Source organism: Castor canadensis, chromosome 5 (genome assembly GCF_047511655.1).
Source record: "Castor canadensis chromosome 5, mCasCan1.hap1v2, whole genome shotgun sequence".
Lineage (NCBI taxonomy): Eukaryota > Metazoa > Chordata > Mammalia > Rodentia > Castoridae > Castor > Castor canadensis.
The window spans coordinates 152,619,809-152,635,023 of NC_133390.1; the positions used below are offsets into that span (position 1 = coordinate 152,619,809).

At 52.8% G+C, this 15,215-nt stretch overlaps 2 protein-coding genes across 4 annotated transcripts in view; one reads left to right on the forward strand and one right to left on the reverse strand.

Moving 5' to 3' along the window:
* Positions 1–12,710, forward strand: Adissp (adipose secreted signaling protein). 2 transcript variants are annotated; one of them, XM_020176558.2, is made up of 6 exons: positions 1–158; positions 6,328–6,444; positions 7,919–8,061; positions 10,785–10,923; positions 11,767–11,889; positions 12,049–12,710. In XM_020176558.2, the coding sequence occupies exons 2-6, from the start codon at positions 6,426–6,428 to the stop codon at positions 12,147–12,149; spliced, it is 525 nt and encodes a 174-aa protein (XP_020032147.1). In that variant the 5' UTR covers positions 1–158; positions 6,328–6,425; the 3' UTR covers positions 12,150–12,710. The 2 variants fall into 2 exon arrangements, with proteins under 2 accessions (XP_020032147.1, XP_073930522.1); XM_074074421.1 differs by having other exon boundaries at positions 27–158; positions 6,275–6,444.
* The window catches only part of Hspa12b (heat shock protein family A (Hsp70) member 12B), a 22,774-nt gene continuing 16,849 nt past the window's right edge, over positions 9,291–15,215 (reverse strand). For both annotated transcript variants that reach the window (XM_020176553.2, XM_074074420.1), the window contains exon 13: positions 9,291–14,594. In XM_020176553.2, the coding sequence (XP_020032142.1) occupies positions 13,939–14,594 (656 nt within the window). In that variant the 3' untranslated portion in view covers positions 9,291–13,938. The remainder of the gene's footprint in view (positions 14,595–15,215) is intronic.

Sequence of the window (15,215 nt, forward strand, 5' to 3'; positions counted from 1 at the left end):
GCCCGACCAATGGGTGGAGGCGGGGGCGTGCCGTGAGGCGGGCGGCCTCCGCGCGGGGATCCTTTCCTCGTGCTCGGCGTTACCCCCGGCTGCAGCCGCCACCGCTGCCACCACTGCGGTTGTCCCTGCCTGGCTCGGCCTCGGGGTACGCCTGCAAGGTGAGACTGTCTCATCTCATTGCCTGCTGGTTCTGGTTCTATCCCACTTGCCGAGATTCTGCTCACCGCCCTGTCCCTGTCCTAAACAGTCAGTGCTTGAGACCCCACCCGCTGTGATAGGAAGACTGGGATAGGGGGCTCCACTTTCGGGGCAGGGTCTGGAGGACTCCCCGACACTTGAGTGTGGATATGTCAGGTTTTGGGGACGCGGGTGACGGTTAGCTGGCGGAGCAAGGGTGATTCCCGCGGGGCGCCGTCGCGGGGCACCCGTGACAGTGAGGGCGGGGGCGTAATGGGGTCGGCGTCGCCTCCCCCTCATTCCCGCTATCGCCTCCGCTTCTCTGTATGACCTTGGAAGAGTAGTCGGTCTGAGCCTTTGGTGCTTCGGCACCCGCAGGGAGATGGGTGGTTATGTCTGGGAGTGCCGAGCACTGGAGACTCCTGCGTCAGCCGAGGTGAGGGCAGGGATCTTAAAGGATTATCTCGAAGGGACAGAGCCACCGCTTTGCTGTGTCTGGGTACGATGGGGGCACGTCCAGCTTCGTTTGTCCCCAGAGAAGACGAGAATGGAGTGGAAAGGAGGGTGCCACACCCACGGGGATGGCGGCAGGAAAGGATACAGCGTCCCACACCTGAGTTCTTGGTGCCTTTGGGGACTTGGCGTGCGCCTCTCCAGGCACACAGTAGGAGTGATTTGATGTAGGTTCTGGACCAGTGTTTCTGTTAGTGGGCAGGGCCCTATTGGTCTGAAAAGGGCCCCTCAGCTTTCATTTCCTGTTGGATCTTGGCAGTGGGAAGTGGGGGGTAGGGTATTGCTCTGCTCCAGGGAGATGAAGGTCGGGGCAGCTGTCACCCCTTGAATCCAGACTGATCTCTGATTCTTGGAGCCTCCAGGTCGCAGGCCTAGAGCTGGACCTGGGTGGGGCAAGCAATCTGAAGGCTAGAGCTGAGTCCAAGCACCCTCTGGCTGAGGGCAGAGGAGGCCAGCACTTGTTGGTGAGACAAAAGGGAGACAGAAAGAGACAGAGACCTCTTCCCTAGCTCTGCCTTCCCCTCCACTGTTTCTGAGAGAGAAAATATCCATACTTATCCTTGCACCTTGACTGCTTCAGGGAGGAAGAGATGAAGTCAGGTCAAGGCTGAGGTGATGGGAGACTTCTCTTACAGCCTGCTCTTGCTTTGAGGATGTGGCCCTGTTGTGTGTCCAGTCCTATGTCATGTTCTGAGAGGCAGCCAATCTGCGTGGCCTTTTCCTGAGGATCTTTTGATAAAGTTGAGCTTTTTTTTGGAGGGGGGGGCAATACTGGGGCTTGAATTCAGGGCCACTCCACCAGCCCTTCTTTTTTGGTGATGGGTTTTTTTTGAGATAGGGTCTTGTGGGCTGTTTGCCCAGGCAGGCTTTGAACCACCATCCTCCTGATGTCTGCCTCCTGAGTAGCTAGGATTATAGGCATAAGCCACTGATGCCCGACAGATTTGAACTTTAATGGGAGGTTCGGCAGTGTGTCTGTTGCTGAGTGCTTGGGCCAGGACTGAGCCCCAGGATGGGTATAGGGAGGAAGTGGTAGGAAGAATGGAAGGTTGGCTCAGAGAAAGCCCTCTGCCAGGTTAAGAAAGAGGACTGAAGATTAAGAAATGGGACCCTAAGAGATTGGAAGTTGCCTCTGGGGCAGAGTGGAGTATGCATCGGGGGCAAAAAGGTAGCAAGTTCAAGAGCCTCACTTTGCCATGACAATCTTTGGCCCTTTCTCAGATTGGAACTTGGGCCCTAGTATGGGCAGCCTGGAGTAGCAGCCAGCACTTAGGGGGCAGGCATCTAGGGTGCTGAGAATCCTGGGTTCCTGTGTAACCGTATAGCTGCCTGCCCACTTGCCAGACCCTGGGCTGGGTAGCCTCAAAGCAGCCTTCCTTCTGCCAAATAGGTGGCACTCTATTCCCCAGAAGAAAGGTTCCTCCAGTTTCCCTGAGAACCAAAGAAGCCCTCCCAGGCTCTTGTCCCAACTTAGCCCTCCCCATCCTGCGACTGTTCAGGGTCTCATCCTTGGCATGTTGACAGCCATCTAGTGGGGAGGCATCATTTGTTTTGCCTGGGAAAGGAGGCTAAGATTATATTCTCCACATCTTCCTGAGCCCCTCTGGTTGGGAGGGAGGGTTAAACAGGATGCTCCTAGCAGTCTGCTTTCTGGTCCTCCCTGGGGGTCTGGCTGCCCTGGAAGAAGGGAAAGCTGGAGGGGAGGACCCTGTAACCCTTGAACTGTTTCCAAGAAGCTGAAGTCCCTGGGGCCCACTCTGAGGCCCACTCCTGGCTCCTCCAGGATTGACCTGAAGTGTCTATCCTTCAGTGCATCTCTTCCAGTGAAATTGTTGTTGCTTTAGAAACTAGGCCCTTGGGGGTCTGCTTTTGCAGAGGTCTGAAGTGGCAAAGTAAGGGGTGCATTTTCACAGAGCTTCAGGACAGCTGCATCAAACCCTGGGAAGAAGAGGACGCTTTATTCCTGTGTGTCACAGAAGTGAAATGACTAGTCCATGCAGCCTGCAAGGGCAGAGCCTGAATTTGAACCAGGACTGTTGCCTCTGGAGGGCTGTGTGGCTTTTAGGCCACAATGAGGACTTGGCTGGCACAGGAGGAGGCTGGTGGCAGGGCCAGGTCAGGGGTTTTGAGGTGGCTTAGCAGTTCTCTGGGGACATGGTTGCAGCCAGGAAGGCCCATTGCCCTCTTTTCTGGCTTCTAATGAGGAATTTGTGTGCATGAGAGTCTGGCTCCCTCGGGATAGTCACTGGCAGGTTCTCTGTTGCGAAAGGAGGTTTGGTTTTCCAGCCTCCTTTGACCTTCTGTGGTCATTGCCTCTCTGCTGTGTTCTCACAGAGGGCTATAGGCATTTCCTGAGTGATTGCTCTGTCCCAAGTTCCGGGTGCTGTAGGAGATGTGGGTCCTTCCCTCAGCAGCCTGTCCATCTCAGGGTAGGCTGGCAGGGAACCAACTGACTGTGGCAAGTGGGGAGGGCCCAGGGTAAGCCACACTGGTGGGGGTGCCCTCCAGGGCAGGTTTTGACTAAGAGATTGAGGTGGGGAATTCATGAAAGTGGCAGACCACACCACATTTGCTTGGTGGACCCAGCAAGGTCCATAGTTGGGCTCTCCTGAGGGTGGTCATTCATTCATTCATTCAACAAATGTAAACTGAATACAACTACTCCTTGTCAGGTGCTGTGCTGGATACTGGGGACATAGGGATTGGCCAAACCACAATCACTCCCCTTTTAAGGTGGGGAAGACAGAGAACAAATGATCCCAGACGTGAGAAAGGGGATCCTGTAAGGAGTTTCAGTCCTATTCTGGGATTTGGGGTGAGGTAAGGGGTTCTTCCTTGAAATGGGATGCTGGGGCTTAGCCCTCAGCTAAGATCTGGATTGAGGGGAGGGGATTGTTTCTGGTAGAAGACCTAATAAAGGCAGACAGGGGCCACGGAGTGGGGTCAGGAAGATAGGGTGGGGCCCTGCATACAGTGGGTCAGAGTGTTTTGTGAAAAGGTTTTCCTAGCCTTTGCTCACCAGCAACTAGTTAAGAGTTTCACCTGGGCCTCCAGAAAGTGTACTGGGGAATGAGAGAGCTTGTAGAACATTGTCCTGTTGCTGACCCACACCTGCAGAACTGTGGCTGAGAAGCCTCTGCAAGGAAGGAAGAAGGCCTTGGTACCCTTTTGTTTGGCTGTTTGCCACAGCCTCACAAGGTGGCTGGAGTAGGTGAGTTGGGGCAGAGTCCTTTCCAAGGCCAGGCTCCCTGGTGGCAAGTTGATCCTAGAGCAGCCCTGGCCAGAGGTGAGTAGGGTATAGTTGACCTCCTTGCATCCTGGGACCATTCCCACTCTGGCACCCCCTGCATTGTAGAGGCCCAAGCCTTGCCCTTCCATGCATCTCTCTAAGGCCTCTGCTACCATAGGCCTTCTGGGACCCAAGTTGTGAGCACCCTGCGAGGCAGGGCTTAGGCCTAGGTGGACTTGTCTGGCATCGGGAAGTGGGGAGGAAGGTACAGTTACCCCTACTCCCAGGGCCGCTCAACACGTGAGGGACATTGAAGTCATGCCCTCATTAGGCCCAGCTACCAATTATGAGGACACTCCATGATTTCTCTTCATTCTCTAACCAAGGTCACTCATGAGTCAGTCATCTCTAAACACTTCAGTATGTTTCTCTGGGGGAAAAAAAGACATACGTCTTTATGTGGTACAGTTCTATTATCTTACCTAACAAAATCAGTTGGCTTTTTTTTTTTAAGTGATAGTAAAGTTTATTAGGAAAGGAATACACTGTCAATAGATTGAGAGCAGATTGTCTTAGGAAGAAAAGTTGAGAACAACCAAAGTCAGCTCATTTCTTACTGTCATCTACTATCCAGGCCATCCACATTTCCTAGTTATCCCCCAAATATCTTTTTAAATAGGGACTTAGGAACTTCCTCCCCTGTTTCTTTTTCTTCTAGCAACTGATGTAGTAAACGTAAAACAAAGCAAAACAACAACAACAAAAAAAACAGGCCAGTTGTCCTGTAGATTTTCCTCCCAATCTCGTGATCTAGAACAGGGGTTGACAAACTTTTTTGTGAAGGTCTACATGATAAATATTTTAGACTTTGCAGACCATATGGTCTCTGTCACAATTACTCAAAGTAGTTTTGTTTTAGTGTAAAAGCTGTCATAGACAACATGTAAATGAAAAAGCACAGTCATGTTCCAGCAAAAAACAGGAGGTGGTGGCCCTACATGCTGTAATTTGCTGATTCCCTATCTAGAACAGTCTCCCTTTATTTACTCATTTATTTTTCTTGCAGTTTGAAGAAACAGGTCAGTCGTCTTGTGGCATGACCTGCCTTCTGGGTTGTCTCATTTTTTGCTCACAGTCATTTAATTTGTTCCACTGTCGTCTGTTTTCAGTAATGAGAAGTTGGGGCTAAAGGTTCAGTTAGATCCAGGTTAAGCATTTTTGGCAGGGATCCCTTGTCAGTGATGGTCTGGCTTTGGGCTGCCTCACATCAGGAGGCATCTGTGTGTCAGACTGTCCTATGGTGAGTGAGGGGACATGGACCAGTGAGTGGCCTGGGCATCTGCTTATCTACGTCCTGTCTGCCCTCTCCCACTACCTCTCCACCGTGGTTCAGCATCCACTGGCTATCATTGCCTCTGGCATTTATTTTTTTAAGGGGTGCAGAGTGATTTGGCATTTGGCCATTCCTTTGTTATTTATTACCAAAAAATTGCCTGTGAAGAAGAGCTTTCCATCAACTACCAGGGCAATTCACTTATAAGAAAGGCCAAGAGACAGACTGAATTATTTTTCTTTAATTGCCAGTTTTCAGAGCAGAGTTAGGGCACTGCTACTGTCAGATTTGTTTATTTTGCTTTCTTTTTTTGTAATCTCTGTGAATGCTCTGGTTTTTTGTATTCCATCTGTTTCCATCAGTTGTGCTCATTATTCTTTTTGATGCCTACATTGCCCCAGCTCAGCCCACTGAAGGCTTCATGGGGTGTCTCATACTTATTTCCACACTGAGGCTACCCTGGGTTGCTGAATTGTTAGGGTGCCCTAAGATTCAAGCCAGGCCTGAATGGCAGGTTCAGATGGTAGTGCCCCTTCCTCCCATCTCCTCACCCCCCTCCACCCTCCACCATGGACCTCTGTTCTTTACATGGTCCTGATCAACCACCAGGATACATTTATCTTATGTGGTCCCCTATTTTTGCTCACCTCCAAGCATACTGTTGACTGACCTGCATATAGCTACACTGGGCATGTGACCTGAATAATGTGGCCCTAGGATCTACTCTTTGGGGTTAGCAATGCCAAACCTGACTTCTAAAAAATACCAATATATAAAGTTCCCCTTCTTTCCAGGATGTCGTTCCTGCCAATCTCAGGTGGGCTGGGTACATGAGTCCTGTGCTGGCACTTTGACATCTGGAACCTTAGCACATGAGACCAGGGTGTCAGGCAGGGGTATATATGGGTGTATGTGGGTGGTGGCAGAGGGGTTGGGCAGAGGCCCCTGTACCAGAGGATGTGGGCTGCTGAGAGCAGCAGGGTTTGTGTCCATCCTAAACAGAGCCCTCTGCTCTCCCCCAGCCATGGGCTCATGGGTGGGCCTGACCCCTGCCCTCCCCACCCCCGTCCTTCAGGCTCCTGCTGGTGTCTCTGGAGCATGGGAGGCTGCTGAGCTTGAGCAGTGGTGTCTGGCAGGAGCATCGTGTCTCACCCAGTGGCAGGGAGGGCGTCCATGGCTGCAGCCAACAAGGGTGAGTGCCTTCCTGCCTTGTGACTCTTCCAGTGGACCCTAGGGGTGGGGGCATTGTTTTGTGCTGGGCTGCTTCAGCCGTGTGTGTGTGTGTGTGTGTGTGTGTGTGTGTGTGTGTGTGTGTGTGTGTGTATGTGTATGTGTTGTCTCAGTGTCACTCAGAATATGCCAGTGTTTGTGCCAAGGACCTGGGATCACTCAAGCCTTGGCAGGGACCTCTGCGGGTTCCTTGCGTTGTTGTTCTGTGGAGGTGTATGCTTCTGTGTCTCTGTGTGCCAGCCCCATTCCACTGAGTGAGCTCCAAGACTTGGGAGGTAGCCAGAGCCACAGAAGGATGTGGAAGGAAACTTGGATTTCATTCAGTACCCAGAGGGCTGTTGGGGAGCTTTAGGCAAGGGAGACATGGTAAGGTTTGAGGGTCAGGTCTGTGGAGCTCAACAGGGACTGTGGATATGCCAGCCTGGTCCTGAGGGCTTCTTCTGAGTACTTAACAACCCAGGCCAAGGGTGTCCCCCCCCAAAAAAAAAAAAAAGAAAAAGGACTCTAGATGGGGCTCTTGGGAGGCCTAAGAGCTGAAGGGTCAAAGAGGCCCGAGGTAATGTCCTGGCTTCCCCAGGCTGTGTCCATCCAGCCCTGGCCTTTGACTGGGTTTCCCACCACCTCTCCTGTCTCAACCCCCTTTCCTTTCTGGCTTTGGAGAATCTGACCCACAGGAGGCCCTGAGTTCAAACCCCAGTATCACACACACACACACACACACAAAAAGAAGAGTTGAAGAATCTGACCCCAGCTCAGACACCTAGGGGCCTTGATGGTACTAAGAGGAGAAAAAGGTGGGAGTCTGAGAGGCTCCCCAGCTTCTTCCTCCTTTACTCTGCCAGTGATCAGTGAATCTTGTAGCAGCTGCTGCCTCTTCTGGGGGGCAGAATGGGTTTTTACCTCCTTCATTTTTTCCTCTCCAAGTATAACTCTAGAACCCATTCCCATCCATGTCTGTCCCCCTCTTTCCAGGTTGATTGGGGTTCTCAGGAAGTGCAGGCAGGGACCTCATGCTCTGACAGACCTGGGAGAGAAAGACCCAGGGATGGGCTGGTTGGCTGCATGACAGGGTCTGCAAAGGCCCAGGCCCAGCCCTGTACTACCTGACAATAGTGGAGGGTCTGGAGGACCATGTCTTCCTGTCTCTGGTGCCAGCCTTCTCCCTTCTGAGGGAGGGGTCATATCAGCCAATCCCTGAGTCCCCCAGATCCACATTGGAGGGGGCACTTTTGTGGGAAGATTGGACAGGTAGGGCAGAGTAGGGGGACCTCAGTCAAGCCTGATGATCACCAGTGTCCATCTAGGCCTAAAAGAAGCCTCCAGGTGGATGCTGGGTAATGTCAAGGTCAGACTGGGTAGTGAGGGAAACAAAGAATGTGGTTTCCTGAGGGTATGGGAAGCCAGCAGCCCCTGGGTCTCTCTCCTACTCTTCCCAGGCAACAAGCCCAGAGTCCGAAGTATTCGCTTTGCAGCAGGCCATGATGCAGAAGGCTCACAGAGCCACGTCCACTTTGATGAGAAGCTGCACGACTCAGTGGTCATGGTCACTCAGGAGAGTGACAGCAGCTTTCTGGTCAAGGTATGTGTGCTCCTTCCTCATCATCAACTCTCTCTCTCCACCTCTTCCTGTTTCTGCCTGACTTCCTGGGCCTGTCTGCTTCCTTCCCTTAGCTGGTTCATAGGCACATCTTTACCTGTCCCTGAGACTTGTGTTTTCCATCTGTAAAATGGAAGTGGGGGAATCAATGAGGTAAGTGCATTTAGAATCAAGGTGAGCAGAGCTGTTGTTATTCACCTCGCCTAGACAATAGCAATGAGGCTGAGGTGCCACAGGCCTGGGTTCAGGTCTAGGCCTGCTGTTCTGGTTCTGTGGACTTGGGCAGGTCACCTTGGTTTGGTTTCTCTCCAGTGGAGGCAATTCAGACCCTAGAGTTGGTGTGGGAATAGAAGAGTGTATGTGATGCAGGTATGATAACAAGGTGTGACTTTTTACTGTTTGCCAAATCTCTGGCTGATTTAGGCCCTTTGTAGTATTTGTTTGCTTTTAATTTTTTTTAAAATTACTCCACATTTTATTTTTGATTCTGGGGATTGATCCTAGGGCCTATGCATGCTAAGCGTGTGCTGTACCACTGAGCGCTGTACCAGCCCTCATCTCATGTTTTCTCCTTGGTGGAGCATCCTCTTCTCATGGCCATACCTTACACTTGTCAGTGTGGCTCCTCCAACTGCTAGGACACTGTTGTGTCTCACATCCCCTTGGAAGTTACAGGAAAGGTCTTTGGAGGGGCTGGACTAGGGAAAATGGATTGAGACCTTCAGGCTGATCAATAAGCCACGGGTCGAGATTTGATCAGGAGTGCTGTGTGTGTGTGTGTGTGTGTGTGTGTGTGTGTGTGTGTGCGCGCGCACGCGCATGGTGGGGGGGGATGACAGAATTCTGGTCCATGGAAACCACCCTGAGGAGGGACTGGCTGCCCTGCTCAGAGAGAGGCCCAAGTTTGTACCCATTTTTGTCCAATTCTGAAATCTTCATTCTTTCTCCTATAGCTGACAGTTTTCCCCAAGGGAATAAACAGAATGAACCAAAACTTTAAAATAGTTCCCTCCCTCCACTGTAAAATGTATTCATGTCTGTTAGAGAAAATGTATAAGACAGAAAAAAATATAAAGGGGCTATAGCTCACCAGTACAGCACCTACCTACTATGTGTGAGGCACTGGGGTTTATTTCTTAGCACTGAAAAAAAATTAAAAGGAAAAGAAATCAAAAGTCAGTCATCCTATCCAGAAATAACCATTGTTAATATTTTGATGTGTATCATTTCAGCTTTAATTTTTTTAAGCTTTATTTCCAGAAACAAAAAGCCTGGTATCACAGTAGACACACTGTTTTTTTACTTGCTTCTGTTTGTGAACTGTTTCCTGCCTGTGTCAGGAAATAATTTTCCATGAGCTTTTTCACCTGCCTGGCATTCCAGCGTGTGTATCATCATTGATTTGGCTGCCTCTGTGTTCCTGGGTGTTACGGTTGTTTCTGTTTCTCTGTTATAAATAGGGCACTAATGAGTATTGTTTTGCATATCTCTGAGTGTTTCCCTGGAAAATTCTACAAGTGGTGCACTGGGCCACAAGGTCACAGCAGGCAGGTACAGTCAGAAGGCCTTCTTAAAGGGGGGCCCTCCAACAGCAGAAAGTGAGGGGTCACTTGGATTGAAGTTTATCATGTAGTAACATCAGCCTGGTCCCCTCAAAAGGCTATAGCTCCATGCAGCCATTCCCAACTGGGGCCCTTCAGCCCTTGTAACTGTGAGCAGGAGTGTATTTGCAGGAGTGTATTTGTGAGCTGAGGGTACAGCATGCATCTCTGTGCCTGCTGGACCGGCACTCCCATCAGCCACCCTGCTCAGCAGCCTCCTCAGCTTGTGACCCTTCATACCATTGGAGTTTCCAACAATGGCATCTGTCCCAGAGGGGGCAGCATTGGTTGCCAAGCACTGTGTATAGACAACAGAAATCGCTTGGGCCATGAGCAGGAGCTGTTGGGCACACTGAGCCTTTGAGTGGGCAGGCCGGACTCCAACATCAAGCAGGAGCCCAGGTTTAGTGGTTGATGGCAGGCCTGTGGGCCAACTGTGGACTGGGACAGCTAGTCTCTTGTCCATTTTTGTATTTGTTTGGTTCTGGGGATAAACCCAGGGCCTTACACATACTAAACACATGTTCTACCACTGAGCTAAACCCCTAGCACCTAGTACCCATTTATCTAATTCCATCCCATCCCTCAGCCCAGGCTGTCAGTGTTGCCTGGTGTCTCTTTATCGGGAACTGGAAGATCAGTATCCCTGATCCTGACCCTGGACTACTGGCTCTGGGCAGGTGCTGGAAGTGGTAGGAGTATGTAGATGGCCTGTGTCATAGGACCTTGAACCTCCCCTTGTGGGCTGTGACTGGTGTCTTGCTGTGTGCCACTCAGGACGTGAGTGGCCAGAGATCTAGGGAGTGCTTTTCTCTGGTCATGAAATGTGGCCTCCAACCAGTCATTTCCTGGCTTCCACAGTCTCACCTACAAGATAGGCTCCTGAGGCACATGCTGAGGATTGGGCCAGCCCTCGGGGAAAGGGATTCTGTCAGAGGGCCTGGAGCTACGGGCTTAGAGGTGTGTGGACCAGTGAATGAGGGAAGTCAGGCTCCTGGGGAAGCAGGTGCTGGGGTCCACAAGGATGGTAAGTGGCATGGCCTTGATGGGCCCTGGGGGGAAGCAGTAAGTGAAGGTACCTCTCCCCCACCCTTCCTGCTACAGGTTGGCTTCCTGAAGATCCTGCATAGGTATGAGATTACCTTCACTCTGCCCCCAGTGCGCAGGCTGAGCAAGGACATCCGTGAGGCACCTGTCCCTAGTCTACACCTCAAGCTCCTCAGCGTCATGCCTGTCCCTGAAGGTACGTCACCTCCTGGGCTGCTGGAGGCCTGCCCTTGAGCAGCCAGGCCTGGCCATGAGTGGGAGTGAGAATGGACACGGTACCACTGTGAGCTTTCAGTGTGGCAGCTTGGCAGTTTGCAGGTCTGCTTCTGCACACTGGCTGATGGTTCCCTTAGTGGGGAGGTAACTGAGATGGGAGCCACTGAGGAACTGGCTTTGGGCCCTCCCTCCTACCCACCTCTGGAGAACAAGCTTGGAGCCTCCAGAACTTTGGTTGGCTGACTCCTAGCACCTACCAGTCCCAGGCCTTGGGTTTCAGGCCACTTCTCTCTACCCAGCTGGCTTCAGGCCCTGCTCCACCCCCTATCTTCAGCCTGGCAGAGGCTAGGTCATCAGTTTTGCAATGCACTACCTATTGTCCCAGCTCCAGTTTCATGTCCCCAGCACCACCTTTCATAACCTTGCCCTTCAGTAGACCAAACAAGATCCCTCAGGCCTTTGCATTGCCTCTTGCCACCAATCCACTCAAAGCCCACCCTGCCTGCCCCCCCTCATGATGGAGACATCATTCCCTCTCTTGCCTTTCTTTATGTGGAACCAGCAGACCCTCGTCTTGGAGGCCTGAGTTGGAGCCTGCCTCACTTTTGTAGCTAATCTGGGCTCCAAGATCAAATGTACCTTCATCTCATTGAAGATGGGAAGTTTTCTAGGCCCATGCATCCACCTTGCGGGGATGGGTCTCCTTGCCCCTTTCTGGAAGAGGCTCAACATACTTTTGTGGGTGGGGCGTATGAATGCTGGGGACAGTCTGGGGAAGCCAGGGAAGGTGCTGGTCACGTGCCCATCCTTGTCCCCCCTGCAGGTTATAGCATCAAGTGCGAGTACTCTGCGCACAAGGAGGGTGTACTCAAAGAGGAGATGCTACTGGCCTGTGAGGGAGGCACAGGTGCCTTTGTGCGTGTAATGGTACAGGCACGAGTCATGGGTGAGTGAGAGCAGGAAGCACAAGAGTGGCTTAGAGGGCTCCTTGTGGGCTCCTTGTTTCATCCTTCTTGACCCTTACCAATTGGGAGGGGCCCCCTTGGAGCGGGCCATGTGGGTGCCAGGGTGCAGTGAGCACACCAGTTTGCACCCTGCCTTGCAGACCGGCACCACGGTACGCCCATGCTGCTGGACGGTGTTAAGTGTGTGGGTGCAGAGCTGGAGTACGACTCTGAGCACAGCGACTGGCACGGCTTCGACTGAGGCACGCAGCCCAGATGGCCCACCTTTGTAGCCCCTCAGCCTTAAACCCCACTTTGTCTCCCGATGTGCTGTGTGACAGTGTGGCTTCCTCACCCCTACCCAGGGAGGGTGTTGGAGTGGTGTCCACAGCCCTCGGACCTCAACCACACCTCTCACCTCTGCCTTCATTCATGCCACCACCCTGCCTCTCCTGCATCCTCCTCTCCCACTTCCTCCTCTCCATGTGCCTCAGTCTCCTGCAGGAAGTTGAGCCCCCAAGGAGGCTATCAGAGGAGAGGAGGGGAGGGCTTGGGGTGGGATCTACCCACTCTCCACCCCAAGCCTTAGGGACTTCAGCCAGGTTCTGGGAGAGGACAGAGTGGCTCAGTGTTGTCAACGCCTCATGACTGCTGCTGCTGTCTCACCTCAGCCACCTCTCCCACCCCTTCCTCTTCCCCACTGCTGCCCTCTTGAGTGGGAGGCACAGTTCCCAGCCCCTACCCTCAGGTCTGTGTTGCTTGGTTTTTAAATGACTGGTTGGGATAGAGTCCTAAATAAATAAAATTACCAGTGGATACCAGAGGCCAGCAGGGTTTTTGTTCTCTGGGTTGTGAGACTGCCCAATTCCTCATAGATGGGCCAAGGATGAACTTGGGTAAACTCATTCTTTCAGGAGGCAAGAGTGCTGTATGGTATTATAGCGCCTAGCCCCAGAAGGGTATGCACAGATGGGGGCATTTTAGGCCTAAGACTAATTGCCTAGTTTGAGTGGGGGAAGGATCTCCTGCTCTGGCTCTAGAGCCGTCTTAAGGCTTTCTGTTTGGAATGCTTGACAGGGAGAGGCAGCACCCCCTTCTGGCTAGTTCCTTCCCTGAGTGCAGCTGAAAACTTCCTTTTTTCTAGCACCCTGCTTCCTAACACTACTCTATTAGGGTCCCCACTCATGTGGTAACAGCAGGTTGTGTCTTCCCCTTGATCATAAATGCTTTATTGTCACCCTAGGGTGGATTCTCAGGCAGGTGGGGCTGTTCCATGTCACCACTAGAAAGAAGTGCCCGATGTTTTACACTTGGGAAAACTGAGGTCCATGGTTGATCAGAAAATATCCTAATGGCACATCAAATCAGTGGCAGAGCTGGGACAAACCTCCAGTGCTTTCTCTGTCTTCCCTATCCTCCCGACTGCCTTTCCTTGCCTGGGGTGGAGGGCAAGTGGGTCATTCATAGGCTGTCCTTAGGGATCCGCAGCAGACTATTCCCACATTCCCTCAACACTGCCTTCACCTTAACAACGTACCCTCTTCATGAGTAAGCTACTGCCTTTTCTACAATTAAAAAAAAAAGGCTTTTGCACCCCTCTAATTTTCATTGTAGCCATTTTCCTGATCATGGGCACGGGGTTGCTTTGCCCGGCTCCGTATGGTTGGCTCCTGTCCTTCAGGTCCAGCCCTGTGCAATCTCCTTCCTGTAGCCTACCTTGCTTGGCATTTCCCCTCTCGTAAGTTGAGGCCAGCACTTGGACTTCTGCATTGTCTTCTGGGTCACACGCCCCCTGTAGGCTGGGCACGCCCTCTTGCAAACCTCTTCGAAGTTTCTTTCCTTTACCCCTCGGTTCTTGGCGGAGCCCTTCCAGTCAGCGGACCACAGCCCAGTCCCCACGCGAGTCTCGATATGTCCCCACCCTCCTTTCCATGACCTTATGTCTCCTGGACTGGAGGGCGGGGAAAGGAGCCCTCACCTGGCTCCCCAAACCCCAGGACCGAAAGAAGGCGGGGCGGGTCAGAAGGGGCTGGCACTGCGCAGGCGCGCCCTCAATTGGAAAGAAAGTCGATAGCGGCACGCACAGAGCGATTGGTGCTGACGTCGACGGCGGTGACCTTAATCTCGGTGTCCCCAAACTGCATGGCGGCGCGGATTTCGCGGCGGCCGGGGGGCGCGCCGGAGCTGTCCGAGCCGCCGTCGGCTGGCTCGAGTTCCAGGCTGAGCGCGCCGCACTTGCGCACTCCCGGGTCTGTGATGAAGCGCGCGTCCTCGGCGGCGCAGCAGTACAGGTTGATGAGCACGCGCCGCTGGCCGGGGCGTGCCGGGCAGTAGCTGCGCCGCACCTCCTCGCCCAGGGCCACTGACTGCTCGGCGGCCACGAAGCGCTCGAAGACGTCAGTGCACCAGCGGCGGCCGTCGCGAACCAGCAGCTTGTCGGGCGGGTGGCGCCCAGCCACAAATCGATTGAGCACGCCCACGCCGTAGGTGAGAGGCGAGCGGCGCACCCGTACCACGCCTGGGGCCTGGCCGAAGAGCACCGCGCCCTTGAGGATGGTGAGGCCCACGTCGTGCGGGACCACAACACGCAGACCGCGGGCGCCCAGCACCGCCTGGACGGCGTGCTGCAGCACGGCCGACTCCGCGAAGCCGCCCACCAGGAACAGCAGCTTCACGCCCTGCACCTCAGGACGCGACAGCAGCGCCTCTGCGGGGCAGGACCCAGACAGGGTTGGGGAGGTGGGGGTGAGGAGGACAGAGGAGGAGCAGAGAGAAAGAGCCACTGAGGCCACCACTTCGTGGCAATTGGAGCCTCCCCTCCTCCTTATACCTGTACTCTCCTGGCAACTAAAAACTAGCCATTTGATCTACATCCTAATTTTAAAAACCAAACCCAAAACAAAACAACAAAAATGAGTCTAATAGGAATTGTCACTACAAATCCCCCACTGCGTAATGAATATATTCTAATAAAAACGTTTATAAAAAAGAAAAAACCCTGCTTTCACTGAGGGCTCCTGGCGATCCTCACAGGTCCCCCAACACTGTTGGAGGGCAGGACGATCATGCATGCATCAAACGCCAAGGCAATGTGCCCACTCTAGACACTTAAGCTTGTTTAGTTCCTGTGGTAGCATTTGGGGAACCCAGTACTACCACCACACTTTCAAGTGGGAACTACACATGATCCTCCTAGTTCTTAGTCACCGAGGCACCGTGTACTCCAGGTGATATCGATGATTCTGGATCTCACCCCCAAGGTTTCCAGACATTGATGAGGGGACTTATTCCCCAATCTAGGGCTGAATGGAGGACCTGAGTCCAGGCA

Bases quoted from the DNA above. Each gene is read 5' to 3' on its own strand.
- Adissp (XM_020176558.2), top strand. The intron at 8,062-10,784 runs GTATGTGTGCTC...TTCCTGCTACAG, and splicing joins ACAGCAGCTTTCTGGTCAAG to GTTGGCTTCCTGAAGATCCT. The intron at 11,890-12,048 runs GTGAGTGAGAGC...CCTGCCTTGCAG, and splicing joins GGTACAGGCACGAGTCATGG to ACCGGCACCACGGTACGCCC.